Genomic DNA, 15,113 nt, shown 5'->3' with positions numbered 1-15,113 from the left:
AGTGATAGTAGGTAATCCCATCTGATGAAGTTGAAGGCTTTCGCAATGTCCAATTTGAGGAAGACGACAGGCACTTTGTTTCTATGATATTGTCTAGCCGTGTTTCGCACCATCATGAACTTGTCATGAATGCTCCGCCTCTTAATGAATGCATTCTGGCATTTGGAGAGAATTGAGTTCATGTGCGGTTGTAATCTAATTGCCAATGCTTTAGTGATGATCTTGATAAAGGAGTGGATGAGGCTTATTGGCTTGAAGTCATGTATGGTGCCTGGTCCCTCTTTCTTCGGTAAGGATTATATTTGTTGTGTTGATTAGTTGGAGGTTGTTGCACCAGAGAGAGTAGAACGCATTTACCGCTGCCATTACATCCTGTTTGATAATATCCCAGCATGAGTTTAGAAACAATCCTGTGTATCCATCTAGCCCTGGAGCTCTATCACTTGGCATGTTGTGAATGGCTTGTTTGATTTCCTCTTCGGAGAAAGGTGAGTCTAGTGAGGATAGATCATGCTGGTTGAGGTGAAGGAGGTCCCAATTAAAGTCCGCACAACGAGGCTAAGGTTGCTGCATTGTCGCTTTGAAAAAGTTCTGGATCTCAGCCGATTTTTCGTTGTGTGTGCACGCCCATCCACTCCCCTTTCTTAACTTCTGGATGTAGTTTTTCCGTCGTCTAGAGTTGACCCACCGATGAAAATAACGTGTATTGGCATCTCGTAGCTTAAGGTTTGTTATTCTACTTGCCTGATACTTACGCACGCGTTCAATGACAGCTAGTCCCATGGCCCTTAATTTGAGTCGGCTACGTAGGAGATGCTCAGCCTCCATGAGTGCTTGGTGTTCTTGCGCTATGTCCAACCTGAGTATCACTTCTAGGACCATATGCATCTGCATTTTCACATCTGGTATAAGACGGCTGCTCCACTCACTCAGTGCAACGGCTGTGGCCTGGAGCTTGTGATAGAGTCTGTGGAAAGGCTCGACGTGTGGTGACTGCATGTTCCACGCCCAGGTTACTGTGTCCTTGAATCCCGGGAGCATCATCCAGAAGTTCTCGAATTTGAAGGATTTGGAGCGTCTCGGTCCACATTAGTTGGAAAGCAAAATAGGACAGTGGTCGGATAAAGAAGTTGATAGGGCGTGCAGGACGTGATTACTGAAAGCATTCTCCCATTCCACATTTGCAAACACTCGCTGATTTGCGCGCGTGGGTGTAATCGTGTTTGAGCTGTTTGTTGTTGAGTTTTTATGCATGTATTTCACCAGTAATTTCCCTTCTCCATTCCTAAACAACCCAACCTAGCCCTTGTTTACTTCACCCCTAACTCCCAACTTTAGCACTATGCAAAAAGAAGATTCCCCATCACATCAAACTTGCGGTACATGCATGGAGTACTAAATGTAGATGAAATTAAAAACTAATTGTACAGTTTTGTTGTACTTTGCGAGACGAATCTTTTGAGCCTAATTAGTTAATGTTTGAACAATAATTCACAAATACAAACGAAACGCTATAGTGTGCTACAGTGCCAGCACAGTAATTTGGCACCTCCCAATTTAGCCAACTAAACAAGGCCCTAGCTTCGCTGTTTTTATGCATTTTGTTTGAAAATATAGAATTTGGGTCATAATAATTAGTTTGAAGACTTTCTCGTTCATATTTGACTTTTGAACGCCTAGTTTCACCCTACTTGAGAGGGACTCGTTACATACTACCAAGGGCAAAGTCGTCCATATTTATTTGAGTGTTCAGAAATCAGAACAAGTTGGCCTGGGTTTCGATCAGGTATCTTTTTCTTGCGAGAACGTAGTACAGATCATCTGTGTTGACAGGGCCGAGCACAAGGGTGTGCGACCGGTTCGGTCGAACAGGGCCCCTAAATTGGAGGGGGCCACCAACTGGTTGGTTAACTATGGGCCTGTGGCCCGTCAGTCGATCAGTGAATCAGTCGATGGCACTATAAGAGCTTGGCAGGCATCAGATGGCTAGATGCCCTCTCGCAGGTGCAGGTCTGCAGGATAGGATCACAGGACGCCAGGGGGCCAGGGCCGCAGGGCGCCATCGACCAGGATAGCAGGACTCCATCCATATCCATCTGTGATCTGTCGCCTGTCTCGTGCGTGACCTGTCGAATACTCGAATAGTCGAATAGAATAATAGATTCATACGGCATCCATCCTTCGTCGCAGAGACGCAGCCTGCAGGTGCGCGATCGGCCTGCCGGCGATTGGGCGCTGGGCGCTGGGGCCTGCACGGCTGCACCCAGGACTCCATCCTTTTCGCCAATCGCCGGTAGGCAGCGCCGCAGCGGCAGCGTCCTGCCGACCCTGCCGTTGGGAATCGGGATTCGGTATAACTGCAGAGGACTTTCTTTTCGCCGATCGCTACAGATATACTAATCTGATTTCTGATCCAATTAATTTGATATATTTTATTATGATATATATCATATATTTTATTTATAGTCCTAATTTTTTAGGGAGGTAGGTCTCATTTTAGAGTTTGGTACAGGGTCTCGATTTTTGCTGGCTCGGCCCTGTGTGTTGATGCTCGCTTCTCATCATCCCGTTCCCTTGTAATCATGGCCCGCTTGGTTCCCGGTCCAGCACGAGCACAATTCGTCTTCACCATGCTTGCCGTCGTGCTCCGACGCCGTGCGTCCTAGACTCCTAGTCATCACTCCCCATGTCATGCAGTGATGCAGACGATGCAATTGCTTGCTGCGATTTCTTCGTCTTATAACGCACGCAATAGTCTTTCTATGGTCCAATAGTTCATCATCGTCCTTATATTTAAGGGAAAAAATGGATCCATGAAGGATATAGAAAGAAACATGTGCTATTAATATACCATTGAACCGAGTTGGTATACTTCAATATCAATGAAAGATTTCGCCATTCATAAATTTTCCATCCCATCACGTTTTCCATGCATGTAGTCATCATCTTCACCGTCACACACAATATTGAATCTGCGCGCGCGGTGCATCGCTTCACGACGCGTGACGCAGCAGCCGCTGGGTCCCACGTGAGGCCCGTCCATGTGCTGACCCACGTTTTTTTCTTTTCAATTATTTTTTCTATACCAAGTAAATATTGTATACACGTATAAGTTATGTGCATAATTTTTTTTAACAATATTTTCTCAAAAGTTATGACAAATGTTATGCGTATAAATTATGTATATCATAAAAGTTGTATACGAAATTTATCACGGAAAAAAATTATGCGTACAAATTATGCATATAGGTTACAACTTTCTAAAAAACAAAATTCGAAGTTATTCTTACAAATTGTACCTAGAAGTTGTACACATAAGTTCTGCACGTTATTGAAGTTATACTAAAAAATTATCTCATAAGAAATTACATTATGAAGTTATGCATCGAAGTTATGTGCATAAGTTATGATATTCTGAAAATGGAAAGTTGCGGGATTTAAAACTTTCCCAACATGGAAAGTTGGGGGGTTGCTCGGGAATCGATGGCCGGAAACCATCCTAGTGCACGCGCTAATTAGGAAGGCCCCCCTCAACCTTCACTCTACTACCCCACACACACACCACCCCAGAGGCAATAACCACGCATGCCACTTGGGATTAAAAAAACATCATCAGAACTAATAGCATGGACAAAAATCCCACAGTGAAAAGGCAGACTTCCCAGTTCATTTGTAGCTACGGAGGAGTATATATATGCTAGACTAAGCTAGAAGATCCTTGAAATTGATGGAATCACCATTGACGCCTCACTGTCGGGGTCACATCACCTACCACTGAAAGAACAGTGTTGGTTAATCTAAAAATAAATTTAGAAAAATACAAGCACCAGTACCGAGTCAAGAACTCAAACCCTGTTGGATAGATTCCACCATAAGAAACATTACCAGCTAAACTACACTCGGATTGATCCCAAGTAACATCACGAGAAGTATAATATATGAACATTTAGTGTTATCTAAATACGATGCAATACCTACATGAAGAACTTGCTTTCTGACAACTCAATTCGAACATCTGAAATCCGACGCACAAAATATTTGATATTTGAGTTTTAATCTAATTTTACTTATTACAACTGTATTATTCATGGGCCCTATTAGGTGATTTCCATTATATGAAAAATGAAAAAACTATTTTTATATTTTATTCAAAATTTAGCTTTAAGTTAATTTAGCTCTTTGTTTAATCACCCCAAATGAAAATAAAAAAATACATTCACTATATTTATTCCAAAATTAGCTACTTATGAATTGTATTGGACATTAACACTTTATTTAGGTTTTATTTCCAATTTATATCAAAATCAATCTACTAATTATTTTTTCTTTTATTGCTAATTTAGGTAGCTATTAATTGCATTTGATACTGACTCTTTGTTCGGTGTAGATTCATTGTAGTCTGTTAGATTACTAAAATCAATCATATAGACGTTTCCTTTTTCTAATTAATGTAGTAATTTCTTGGCTCCCTCGAGATATATCTTTTAACTTTCAAATACTAATATAGAATATAATATAATGTAAAGATAGATACTCTTACCGTTTGAAAATGGAAGGTGTTTTAATTTTGTTCTAAGTTAAATTTGTCTAAGTTTAACTAGATTTATAGAAAAATATACATCAAAACCTACAACATCAAATTAGTGTTGTTAATTTTATTATGAAGTATATCTTGACGTTACATTTATTATGTACTATATATGTTAATAGATTTGTTAAGGAGGCCGTGGCTCGGGTGGTGGCGACCGGCGAGGTTCCTGGAGGTGTCTCCGGCGAGCCGTGACAGGTTGTTAATTTGATGCGTTTAGAAGTTGTTTGTAACTTTGCAATAAATTGTTTTAAGCAGTGATCAAAAAGCTGTTAGAGTGCGCAGCGGAATCGTACATATATTCGACACAATATCAAACAAAAGCCTCCAAGCACAAGTGTCGACTGCAAGATACAAAACTATCATTTCGAAGAGACCACATCAAGTTGTCTCCATTTTCCTTGAGTAACATAGCAGCTAGAGTATCTACCTGAAGATTATGTGCAGATGCCCTGCCTGAGCGACCAGACCAGCAAGCAAAAACACACTACACTGCTTAACAGTTACCAACAACACTTACAGCAGTACAGACAACAGACAGGGTTTCAGCAACACTCAGCCTTGACAACAGGAGAGGCACAAACTTCCTTTTCAGAAAATTGATTTTTGGACGTCACTTCCTCCACACCGACCTCGCCAGGCACTAAAAAGCACGGCACAAGCACGGGCCTAGCACGAAATGAATAGTACCAGGGCTAGCCCGGCACGATGATAGTGCCGGGCCTAGGCCGCCTCCCCGGCACGCTGGGCCAGCACAAGCTCGGCACGATTTTTGGGCTGGCCCGATGCGGCCCGATCTAAATGCAGAACCCTAACTTATCCTTTCAATTTTCCCCATTTGGCCGTCCACCCGTCCCCAAGATCCCAGCCTCCCAGGGTCCTCCCACCTCCCTCCCGGGTCCTCCCACCTTCCTCCCGACCTTCCTGCTTGCTTGGGGACGGTGGCCACCATGCCCACCGTAGGAGGCCAGCTCCGCGGGGGGCCAGCGACGGCGCCGCTAGGGGCCGACGCGGGGGGCCGGCCACCGCCGCCAGGGGTCGACACGGGGGCCGGCCGCCGCCGCCACCAGGGGCCGACCGTCTGCGGGAGGCCAGCCGTTGCCGCCCTCCGGGGGCAACTGGAGCCGGCCGCCGCTGCTAGTGTCGGGCCGGGCACTAGCACGGCATGGCCCGTCGTGTTAGTGGGCTGGCCCGACCTGATAAAAAGGTCATCGGGTCGGGCCTGGGCCGCCTCCTCGGCACGCAGTGCCAGCCCAGCCCGGCACGAAAACCCTTCGGGCCTAATAGTGCCGGGCTAGGATGGGTTAGTGCCGGGCTAGGGCCGGGCGGCCATTTGGAAAACTATAGCTCCGTGTAGGGGAAGCCATGGTTTGACTAGCTTGATGCTGTGGGCTTGGCCGGGGCGGCTGGAGCTATCTTCTTGCCTAAGCACGGCGATCTGTCGTGTTACGGAGTAAACAATGCGGCGCGCGCACCGCATGGAAGTTATAGAAGGCAACAAGATCGCATTAACTCACTCACGCCTCACGGTCATGGCCTCACGAGGCCCTCACCTGCCTCCCGATCACAAGCAATAATGCATCGCGAAGGATGGAAACCATAACGTGGATCTCGTGTGGTATAAAATACAAAGCAATCAATTTGTTTGATCTCGACATCGTAACTCCACGGAATAAACAATGCAAGCTGCGCGCAGATCAAATCTTGTTTCGAGTAACGAAATCCGCGGTGTCTGCTTCGTTGTGAAGAGTTTGTGGAGAACGCAGCCAGAGTTACCAGACAAACTGGTGCCCACCTAATCTGTTCCCGCGCAACAGTGACAGGAAAAATTTAGGTTGTCTTTGGGGTGTTTGAATCCTGGAGCTGAAGTGTAGTCCATGTCACATCGAATATTCGGAGGCTAATTAGGAGGACTAAATATGAGTTAATTATAAAACTAATTACACAGATGGAGGCTAAACGGCGAGATGAACCTATTAAGCCTAATTAATCCATCATTAGCAAATGGTCACTGTAGCAGCACATTGTCAAATCATGAACTAATTAGACTTAATAGATTCATCTCGCCGTTTAGCCTCCATCTGTGCAATGAGTTTTGTAAATAGTCTATATTTAATACTCCTAATTAGTATCTAAATATTCGATGTGACCGGAACTTAAAGTTTAGTCTGGGGATCCAAACACCCCCTTCGTATTCAATTCCTGTGGATTTCCATTGCGATGAGTCTGGTGCCCCGGTCCTCTGTTAGAATTAGAATTGGGGTCCTCGGCCCCTCCGCATGACCGCACTATCAACGGCACTTAACACGGAGTGACAAGCACCTTGCTCAGCGGCACTAACTCCGGAGATCAGAACGAGAATGCTTGTAAGGTGGTGTTTGGATCACTAGTTCATGAGCTAAACTTTAGCTCCTAAAATTTAGCCCCTAAAATTTAGTTCTGCTAGGGTGTTTGGATCCATGGGCTAAATTTTAGTCCCTCATCAAACAATGACTTATTTGCCCTTATTAACGACTCCCTCCTCCTCTTTTCCCTCTCTCTCTCCTCTCCCCTTCGCCCCTGAGTCCTTGCCGCCGTCTTCCCGAGCCACCATCCCCACCCGCCGGTGCCGCGGCCCTCTCTTCCCCGCCGGCAGCCGTGGGCCCCAGATCCGGCGATGCGGCCGCCGTCCGCACGCTCCTGGCCGACACCGAGGCCTCGGGCACCTCCCTGGCGGAGGGCGTCGGGAGCGCCGCCACGGTGCCCGCCAGCTCCTCCGGCGTGGCACCGGGAGCACACGGGTCTGCTCCCGCCTCCCGGATCCAGCGTGGCGCCGGTAGCACATGGAGAGGGCGGAGGTGAAGTCGAAGATCTGGCGGCGGCCGCGGCCCGCAAATCTGGAGGCGGAGAAGGAGGTGGCCGGCGGTGGCGGGGGCAAGGCGGAGGCGGAGGAGGAGGTGGCCGGCGGGGGCAAGGCGGAGGCGGGGGGGGGGGGCGGGCGGAGGCGGTGGGCCGGCCAGAGGAGGCGGGGTCGAGCGGAGGCGGCGGGCGTTGGAGGAGAGAGGGAGTGCAGGAGGGGCAAGGGGACCACGCAGAGGAGAGAGGAAAGGGGGGTAGGGGTGAAACTTGATCTTGGGGATCACTTTTAACTCAGTTTACGGCCTCTTTGGGGGCTAAAGTTTTTAGCTCAAAGTTTAGCTATTTGTCAATTTTTACCCTCCTGTTTGGATCCCAAGAGCTAAATTTTGAGCTAAAAATGTAGAACTAAAATTTAGCTTATGGATTCAAACAGGCCTCGATCAGTCTCCTTTTCTTCGTTGTTGCATGGGAAACGAGAAGATCTCTTGCCGTCTCTCAAAAAAAGTTTAATTTTGGCCTCACTGTCAGATGTCTCCTCTGCAGACCTGAGAAGCAAGTATTACATGTCATTTATCTATGCTAATGAAACTCGCATTCCACTCCGTTCCCTAGCTCTATGTTGGGATCGCCCAAAAACCGAACAACCTCGAGCGACGTTCGTAGGCGGAAACTTCCTAACCTCGCAAGATCAAGGTTAGCAGATAAAACTCGGTTAACCTCGCAGGTTCTGAACCAACGTATAAACTCGGTTAACTTCGCAACTTCTTTATTACTTTAACTTCGAAGCTAACAGTTATTGGCTGACGACTAAGTTATAAATTAACTTACCCTCAAGTGTTCACATTTTGGTCTTGAACACCGAGCTTTTCACTCTGCTTTTTACTCAGGATCGGAACTAAACTAGATGCCACAAGGTTGGACATCTATCTCGGGCTCGAGATAAAGGCTCAAGGTTACGGAGCTCTTTCAGCGCGAGGCTAAGAGTGCGAAGCTAAAGGCTCAATCTGGCACAAAGAAGAAGTCCTGAGGTTAAGGACATGAAGGCGTGAGAAGCGTGACTACATGAAAGCGTGAGAAGTGTGACTACATGAAGGCGAGAGAAGCATGACTACATGAATGCATGAGAAGTGTAACTACGTAGGAGAATTCAACTTGTACACGTTACCTCAATAATCTTTATGTACGGCATATCCTAGGAATGCAGTAGGTGAGGAAGGATATTTTCGGGATGTAAAATGACCTACGGGTCATTATAAAAGTGAAGCCCTACCCTGTTGTAGAGGGAGACCAAGATTACAAGTGTTTTTCCCACCCTTTGAGACCAACACTATATGACCTGGCTCAATGCATCATGTTTTGTTGGTGACAAGCACAGCAAACTGCATTTGCGCACAACTGAGAGATGAAGATTAAGGATGTGGTATACAGTACTGTTAAGTTACCAGACGTTAAATTACCTTGCAAATAGTTTTTAAGGGAAAATGCAGATCATATTTTGGTCTCTTGAAATCAGATACCTCAGTACCGCCGGTTCACCAGTCACCACTACTGGCGACAACTGATTGCATAATGGCAGACAACACAAAATCAAGTTCAAAATTACACCCATGAGAAGCAACACATTGCACATGTCGACGATGGCCGTTCTAATTTGTTTTTTTTCTCTCTTCATCGACGACAAACAGCCACCGCTCGCCGGAGACATCTCCTGAGATTCCACCTCTACTTGCCGTCAGTATTGTTGCTCGTTTCCACGGGTGCAACGGACGGCGAGGTCGTCAGGCCGGCAGCCGCTCTGGCCTCGATCAGGTCATCGATGAGACGATGCAGATCACGGGACGACGACCCGCCTTCCGCCACGGCGGCGTGGGCCTTTGCGGCGAGCTCCCGCGCCCTGCCCCTCGCCGCCTCCCCGGCACCGCCGGGCTCCAGGAACCTCGCCACCGCCCGCGCCACGGCCTCCGCCGGCACGACCTCTCTCTCCTCGTACCTCGTGCTCCGCGGCCCGCTCCACACCCTCTCCCCGATCCTCAGCACCTCCGTCACCAGCCTCTCCTCGATGAACTGGTCGAACACCAGCGGCCACGTCAGCATCGGCACGCCGGCCGCCGCCGCCTCCAGCAGCGAGCTCGACCCGCAGTGCGTCAGGAACGCGCCGACCGCCGGATGAGCCAGTATCGCCGTCTGCGGCGCCCACCCTCTGACCAGCATCCCCCTCTCCCCGACGCGCTCCTCCCACCCGTCCGGCGGCGTCCACCCATCGGCCCTCACCACCCACAGAAACGGCCTGCCGGAAGCTTCTAGCCCAAGCGCCAGCTCCGGGAGCTGGTCCTCCGAGATGACAGCGAAGGTGCCGAAGCACACGTACACCACCGAGCAGCTAAGCTTGGAGCCGAGCCACCTGATGCACGGCGACTCGTCGGTGCCTGCTGCGGCCGGTGGCAATGGCAACGAGACGGGGCCGACGAAGTAGCCACGCTTCAAGGATGCGACGCGCACGAACAACTCGCAGTACTGCTGCTCCAGGTCCTGGTACGTGTTCATGGCGACGCCGAGGCAGCTGGACAGCCCCGCCCGGCCCTGGTTGCGCTTGTCGTCGGACTCCGGCGGCCGTCTCAAGAACTCCGGCAGCTCGGCAACAGGGATCTGTATCTCGGGCCCCGGTAACCCGGGGACGACCACCACCTGGGACTCGGACCCGCCGTCTCTGACGGCACCGCCGAGGAGGCGCATGACGAGCGACGAGAAGGCACCGATGACACTGAACGCGACGCACGGCACGCCAAGCTCGGCGGCGATGCTGCTGTTCCAGAAGAAGTGGTAGTCCGTGACGACAGCGTCGGGGCACCGCTCCATGAGAAGCGCCTCCTGCGCCGGCCGGGTGAGCGCCTCATCGATTGCGGCGGCGTCGATGCGCCACGCGTCGTCTCCGGCAGCGGAGAGGTTCTCAACGCCCGGAGCGAGGCCGTCCACGCGCGGGAACAGGTACGTGGCGATCTCGACCAGGCCGCACGCCGCGGGGCCGTGCTGCTCGAGGAACGACCGAACCACAGGGACGTTCGCCGGGGTGACGGCGACGGCGGGCTCGACGAAGCCCGGCCTGGCCGCTGCGAGGCGGACGGCGAGGTCGGTGTACGGACCGATGTGGCTGGTGGCGAAGAAGGGTATCAGAAGGATGCGCAGCTTCTTGCTCTGCTCAGCTGTAGCCATGGCTGATTGCAGGATGTGTACTGGTGTAAGGATTTGGGTTGGGAGGGCAGCAGGACTGCAGGAGTGCTCTAGCTTTAATTTTGCTTCAGCGTGCTAATCTCATGTCAATTAGTTTATAGCATGATGAAAACCAACCTTAGTTTTCTTTTAGGTTTGGTAAAAAACAATGCAAAAGCCTGCTCGCAATTTAAAGAACTGTTACATCCTTTTCTAATCTCAATTTAATATCTTATCTCTATCGACCAGGCCAGCAGGGATTTTAATCTCAATTTAAATAACTGTTGCCTCTCAAATTTTTTTTTGTCTTGACATTACAACATCTACAAAAAAAGCTGCAAGAGCTGTTAAACTAGTGCTGGTAATAGTACAAGGATGAACCTTAATTGCATGGTTCATCCGAACAGAATAATCTTGCAGGGGATGGTTCGAATCCAATGAGTTGCTTGCCGACCTTGCAATGTCATCGTCTGAATTACCAACCAAAACAGTGCCTGCGTGCATGGCACAAGAAATTCAGAGGACACCGTGAAAAATCATCTAAACCAACCTATCCTAAAATCAAATTCATGCAGGCAGCAGGACGAATTACTGCTTCGCCTTCCCTCCGGTCACATTGGACACCATCTCCCTGAGGAACCGGGCCGACTTGGTCACGGGCGAGTTGGCGGCCATGAGGTTGTACAGCATCGTCTCCACCTCGCCGATCGTCGGCCGCTTCTTCAGCCGAGACACGACCTTGAACTCCTGCCCCTCGGGCGCGCCGCCGTCATTCTCCACCATGAGCACCCAGCTCTCGCCGCCAAACCTCCCGCCGTCGACGCACCGGAGCAGCACGCCCCTCTTCTTGCTCAGCAGGCCTCGCACCTCCAGCCCCGTGAAGGAGTACACCACGCTAAAGGAACCCACGAAGCCCCTCGCACCGGCGCCGAACGCCTCCCCCTCCTCATCATCGAAGCTCCACGCGGGGTTGAACAGGACCACCGGCTTGGGGTCCACCGCGGCGGCGGCAGCCTTCACCTGCTCCACCTGCGCCGGCCCCGGCGCCAGGAACACGGCGGCGTCGCAGGCGCTCAGCACGTCCGGCGCCTCCGAGCCCAGCTGCGCGTGCGCAGTCGCCGAGTCCCCCGAACTCTCGAACTCCCGCATTGCCACCGCCAGCGCGTCGGCCGAGGGCCAGACGAGCAGCAGCCTCGCCGGGGAGCCCTTCTTCGACACGCCCGCGCCGCCGGAGAACACGTCGAGCGCGAGGCGAGCGAGGGAGCCCGGCGAGTCGTCGACGACGGGGATCTCGGCGCGGAGCCGAGGCTGGCGCTGCCTCTTGAGCTTCTTGAGCGGGACCGAGTTGTTGAGCGGCCTCTGCAGCGCCGTGGCGAGGCAGGACCGCGCCTGCGCGACGGCCTCTTCCCTCGACGACGGCGGCGAGGGCGCGGCGTCCGACGGCGGGGACGACGACGCGGACGAGTGGACGACACGCCGCGGCTCGCTGCGGAGGAAGGTGAGGGAGGGACGGAGACGGGGTCGTCGCGGTGGCGCGGGGAGCGACGGGCGCGTCGGGAGTGGCGGGAGCGAGGGTTTGAGCGCGCCCTTGGAGGGAGGAAGGTTCAGGAGGTTGTTCAGAGCCATTGGCGCGGGAAGCGTCGGTGCCAGAGAAGATAAGGCGTTATCTAGATTTCGAGCAACTTTTTTGGCGAGATCAAACTCCAACCACTCGGGTTTGTCTTCTTCTTCTACCTCCCTCGTCCTCCCGCACCCTTCTTGCTCACCGGCCGTTGAGCTAGCTAATCCACCACCACGTTAAGACGTCGTCCAGCCCGCTAGCGCTAGCGGATCCAGAACTGCATCCTGTCGTCATGCTTTGCTAATCACGTTTTGACACGACTGCCTCCGGCCTACCCGCCGGCCCTTTTGAGCATCACTCATTCACTCATTCATGCAAATTCGTCCATCAGTTTAATTAAAAAAAAGTCAGAGTAGTGGCCACAGAAAAGTTCAACTCTACTAGCATTTTTGGAAAGTCAGAGGAAAATTCTGCGGAGCGGAGGGCGGAGGCAACATGTTGGTGAAGTGTGCAATGGCGCAGACGCCGCGGAGAACTTGGATGGGGCTCCAGCTGGCACTGGTCTTTTTGACACGAGCAGGTATTTGGGCTCAGTCCCTCGCACATCACCTTCGACATCTTGCAATCAGATACTTTTTGTTGTTCAAATGAACACCCAAGAGTAGAAGAATACACATTAAGCAGAGATACAGAGGTTCCAGCAATTCCCAGTTCTGCTCGCGGTCGTCGTTGATGCGGTTGCTATTCACGCGCGCGACGACCAGGCTGCCCCGCCGCCGCTATATTTGCTTGGACCAGGTCATCGACGAGGCGGCGCAGGTCACGGTACGACGAGCCGCCCTCCGCCACGGCCGCATTCGCCTTCGCAGCGAGCTCCCGTGCCCTGCCCCTTGCCGCCTCCCCGGCACCGCCGGGCTCCAGGAACCTCGCCACCGCCAGCGCCACGGCCTCCGCCGGCACGACCTCTCTCTCCTCGTACCTCGTGCTCCGCGGCCCGCTCCACACCCTCTCCCCGATCCTCAGCACCTCCGTCACCAGCCTCTCCTCGATGAACTGGTCGAACACCAGCGGCCACGTCAGCATCGGCACGCCGGCCGCCGCCGCCTCCAGCAGCGAGCTCGACCCGCAGTGCGTCAGGAACGCGCCGACCGCCGGATGAGCCAGTATCGCCATCTGCGGCGCCCACCCTCTGACCAGCATCCCCCTCTCCCCGACGCGCTCCTCCCACCCGTCCGGCGGCGTCCACCCATCGGCCCTCACCACCCACAGAAACGGCCTGCCGGAAGCTTCTAGCCCAAGCGCCATCTCCGGGAGCTGGTCCTCCGAGATGACAGCGAAGGTGCCGAAGCACACGTACACCACAGAGCAGCTCGGCTTCGTGCCAAGCCACCTGACCCTTGGCGAATCGCCGGTGCCTGCTTCGGCAGGTGGTAGCAGTAGCGAGAGGGGCACGACGAAGTAGGTGCGCTTCAGGAATCCGCTGCGAAGGCACGTTTCACAGTACGGCCGTTCTAGATCCTGGAACGTGTTCATGGCGACGCCGAAGCACCTGCCTATGGCCACAAGGCTCTGCTTGAGCCCGCCGAGCTCCTGTTGTTGTCTCAGGAACTCCGGCAGCTCGGACACGGGGATACGGATCTCCGGCCCCGGCAACCCGGGGACGGTCACCTCATGGCCGTCTATGGCGGCACCGTGAGGTGGTGCATGGCGAGCGTCGAGAAGATGCCTATGACCCTGAACGTGACGCACGGCACGCCGAGTTCGGCGGCCACGGCGTTGTTCCAGACGAAGTGGACGTCGGTGCTGATGGCGTCGGGGGACTGCTCCCTGACGAGCGCCTCCTGCGCCGGGCGGATCAGGGCCTCGTCGATGGCGGCGGCATCGATGCGCCACCCGTCGTCGCCGGCGGCGGAGAGGTTCTCGACGCCCGGAGCGAGGCCGTCCACGCGCGGGAACGGGTACGTGGCGATCTTGACCAGGCCGCTCGCCTCGGGGCCGTGCCGCTCGACGGCTGAGCGAACCACCTTGACGTTCGCCGGGGTGACGGCGACGGTGGGCTCGACGGCGTCTGGCTTGGCTGCCGCGAGGACGACGGCGAGGTCGGGTGAATGGGCCGATGTGGCTGGTGGCGAAGAAGGGCACGAGAAGGACGCGCAGCTTCTTGCTGGACTCGGCAGCGGCCATCGATTCTTTGGTAGGCTCACTATCGGATCAGAACGATGCTGAATTAATTGAACTCATGCATTAGGGTTACTTAGATACGACCTCGATGCATGCCAAAGTCCTATTTAAGCAAAATGATGAGATGATCATGGCAGGTAACTTGCATCGCTGCTACGACGTTGGAGTAGAGGCGCGGAGAGTGAGCGCAGCGATGCCTTACCAAGAATTTGGACCAATGCAAATGCCCATTTAGCTTTTGCTCAGACTTCATTTTGTGAGAAGGTAAACTCAACATAAGGTTAACCAAACCAGATGGACAGGTTGGAATGTCAAGAGCTAAGTTGAGCCTCAGATGAAACTTCAGGGATCAAATTGGCTGTTCTTTCGATAGAATAGGATCGAACTTTTAACAAAATTACAAAGTCGTTAACGAGATAATGTTGGAAGCAACTACCCCCGCTTTCTCCTCATTGTTCTGATTTTAGGAAAATTGTAATGCCGTGAATATCATCATCTGTTAGGTAAATCCGTAGATGACACGTTATCCTATCTGGACGTTTTAGCGAAGCTCTGTCATTTTCACATGGTGAACACGACACAGTGAAGGTCCTGAATTTCTAATGAACCGGGGAGAGCATCCTGCATTCATCCCAGGTCTGGAAATGCCACATGCTTTGGACAGGAAACGAAACAATCCACAGATGAATCGCAAGTCTCTTACTCTGTCAGGCTAAGCAGAAGAGCAAAAACATCATA

The 15,113-nt window shown here is 52.1% G+C and overlaps 2 protein-coding genes and 1 pseudogene across 2 annotated transcripts; all 3 read right to left on the bottom strand.

The window, feature by feature from the left end:
* Nucleotides 1-8,655: 8,655 nt before the first annotated feature.
* Nucleotides 8,656-10,801, bottom strand: LOC117849654 (scopoletin glucosyltransferase). The gene has a single exon (XM_034731281.2). It carries the CDS (start codon nt 10,634-10,636, stop codon nt 9,149-9,151), a length of 1,488 nt encoding a protein of 495 aa, XP_034587172.1. The 5' UTR covers nt 10,637-10,801; the 3' UTR covers nt 8,656-9,148.
* A 90-nt stretch (nt 10,802-10,891) lies between these two features.
* Nucleotides 10,892-12,404, bottom strand: LOC117849656 (uncharacterized). Its single transcript, XM_034731282.2, has 2 exons — nt 11,226-12,404; nt 10,892-11,127 (listed from the first exon to the last, which is right to left on the bottom strand). Exons 1-2 carry the CDS (start codon nt 12,257-12,259, stop codon nt 11,109-11,111), a joined length of 1,053 nt encoding a protein of 350 aa, XP_034587173.1. The 5' UTR covers nt 12,260-12,404; the 3' UTR covers nt 10,892-11,108.
* Nucleotides 12,405-12,563: 159 nt separating this feature from the next.
* Nucleotides 12,564-14,716, bottom strand: LOC117849655 (UDP-glucosyl transferase 73B2-like; annotated as a pseudogene).
* Between the last annotated feature and the right edge of the window lie 397 nt (nt 14,717-15,113).

Source organism: Setaria viridis, chromosome 3 (assembly GCF_005286985.2).
Source record: "Setaria viridis chromosome 3, Setaria_viridis_v4.0, whole genome shotgun sequence".
In the NCBI taxonomy this organism is placed as follows: domain Eukaryota; kingdom Viridiplantae; phylum Streptophyta; class Magnoliopsida; order Poales; family Poaceae; genus Setaria; species Setaria viridis.
This window is presented reverse-complemented; position numbering and strand designations above follow the sequence as displayed.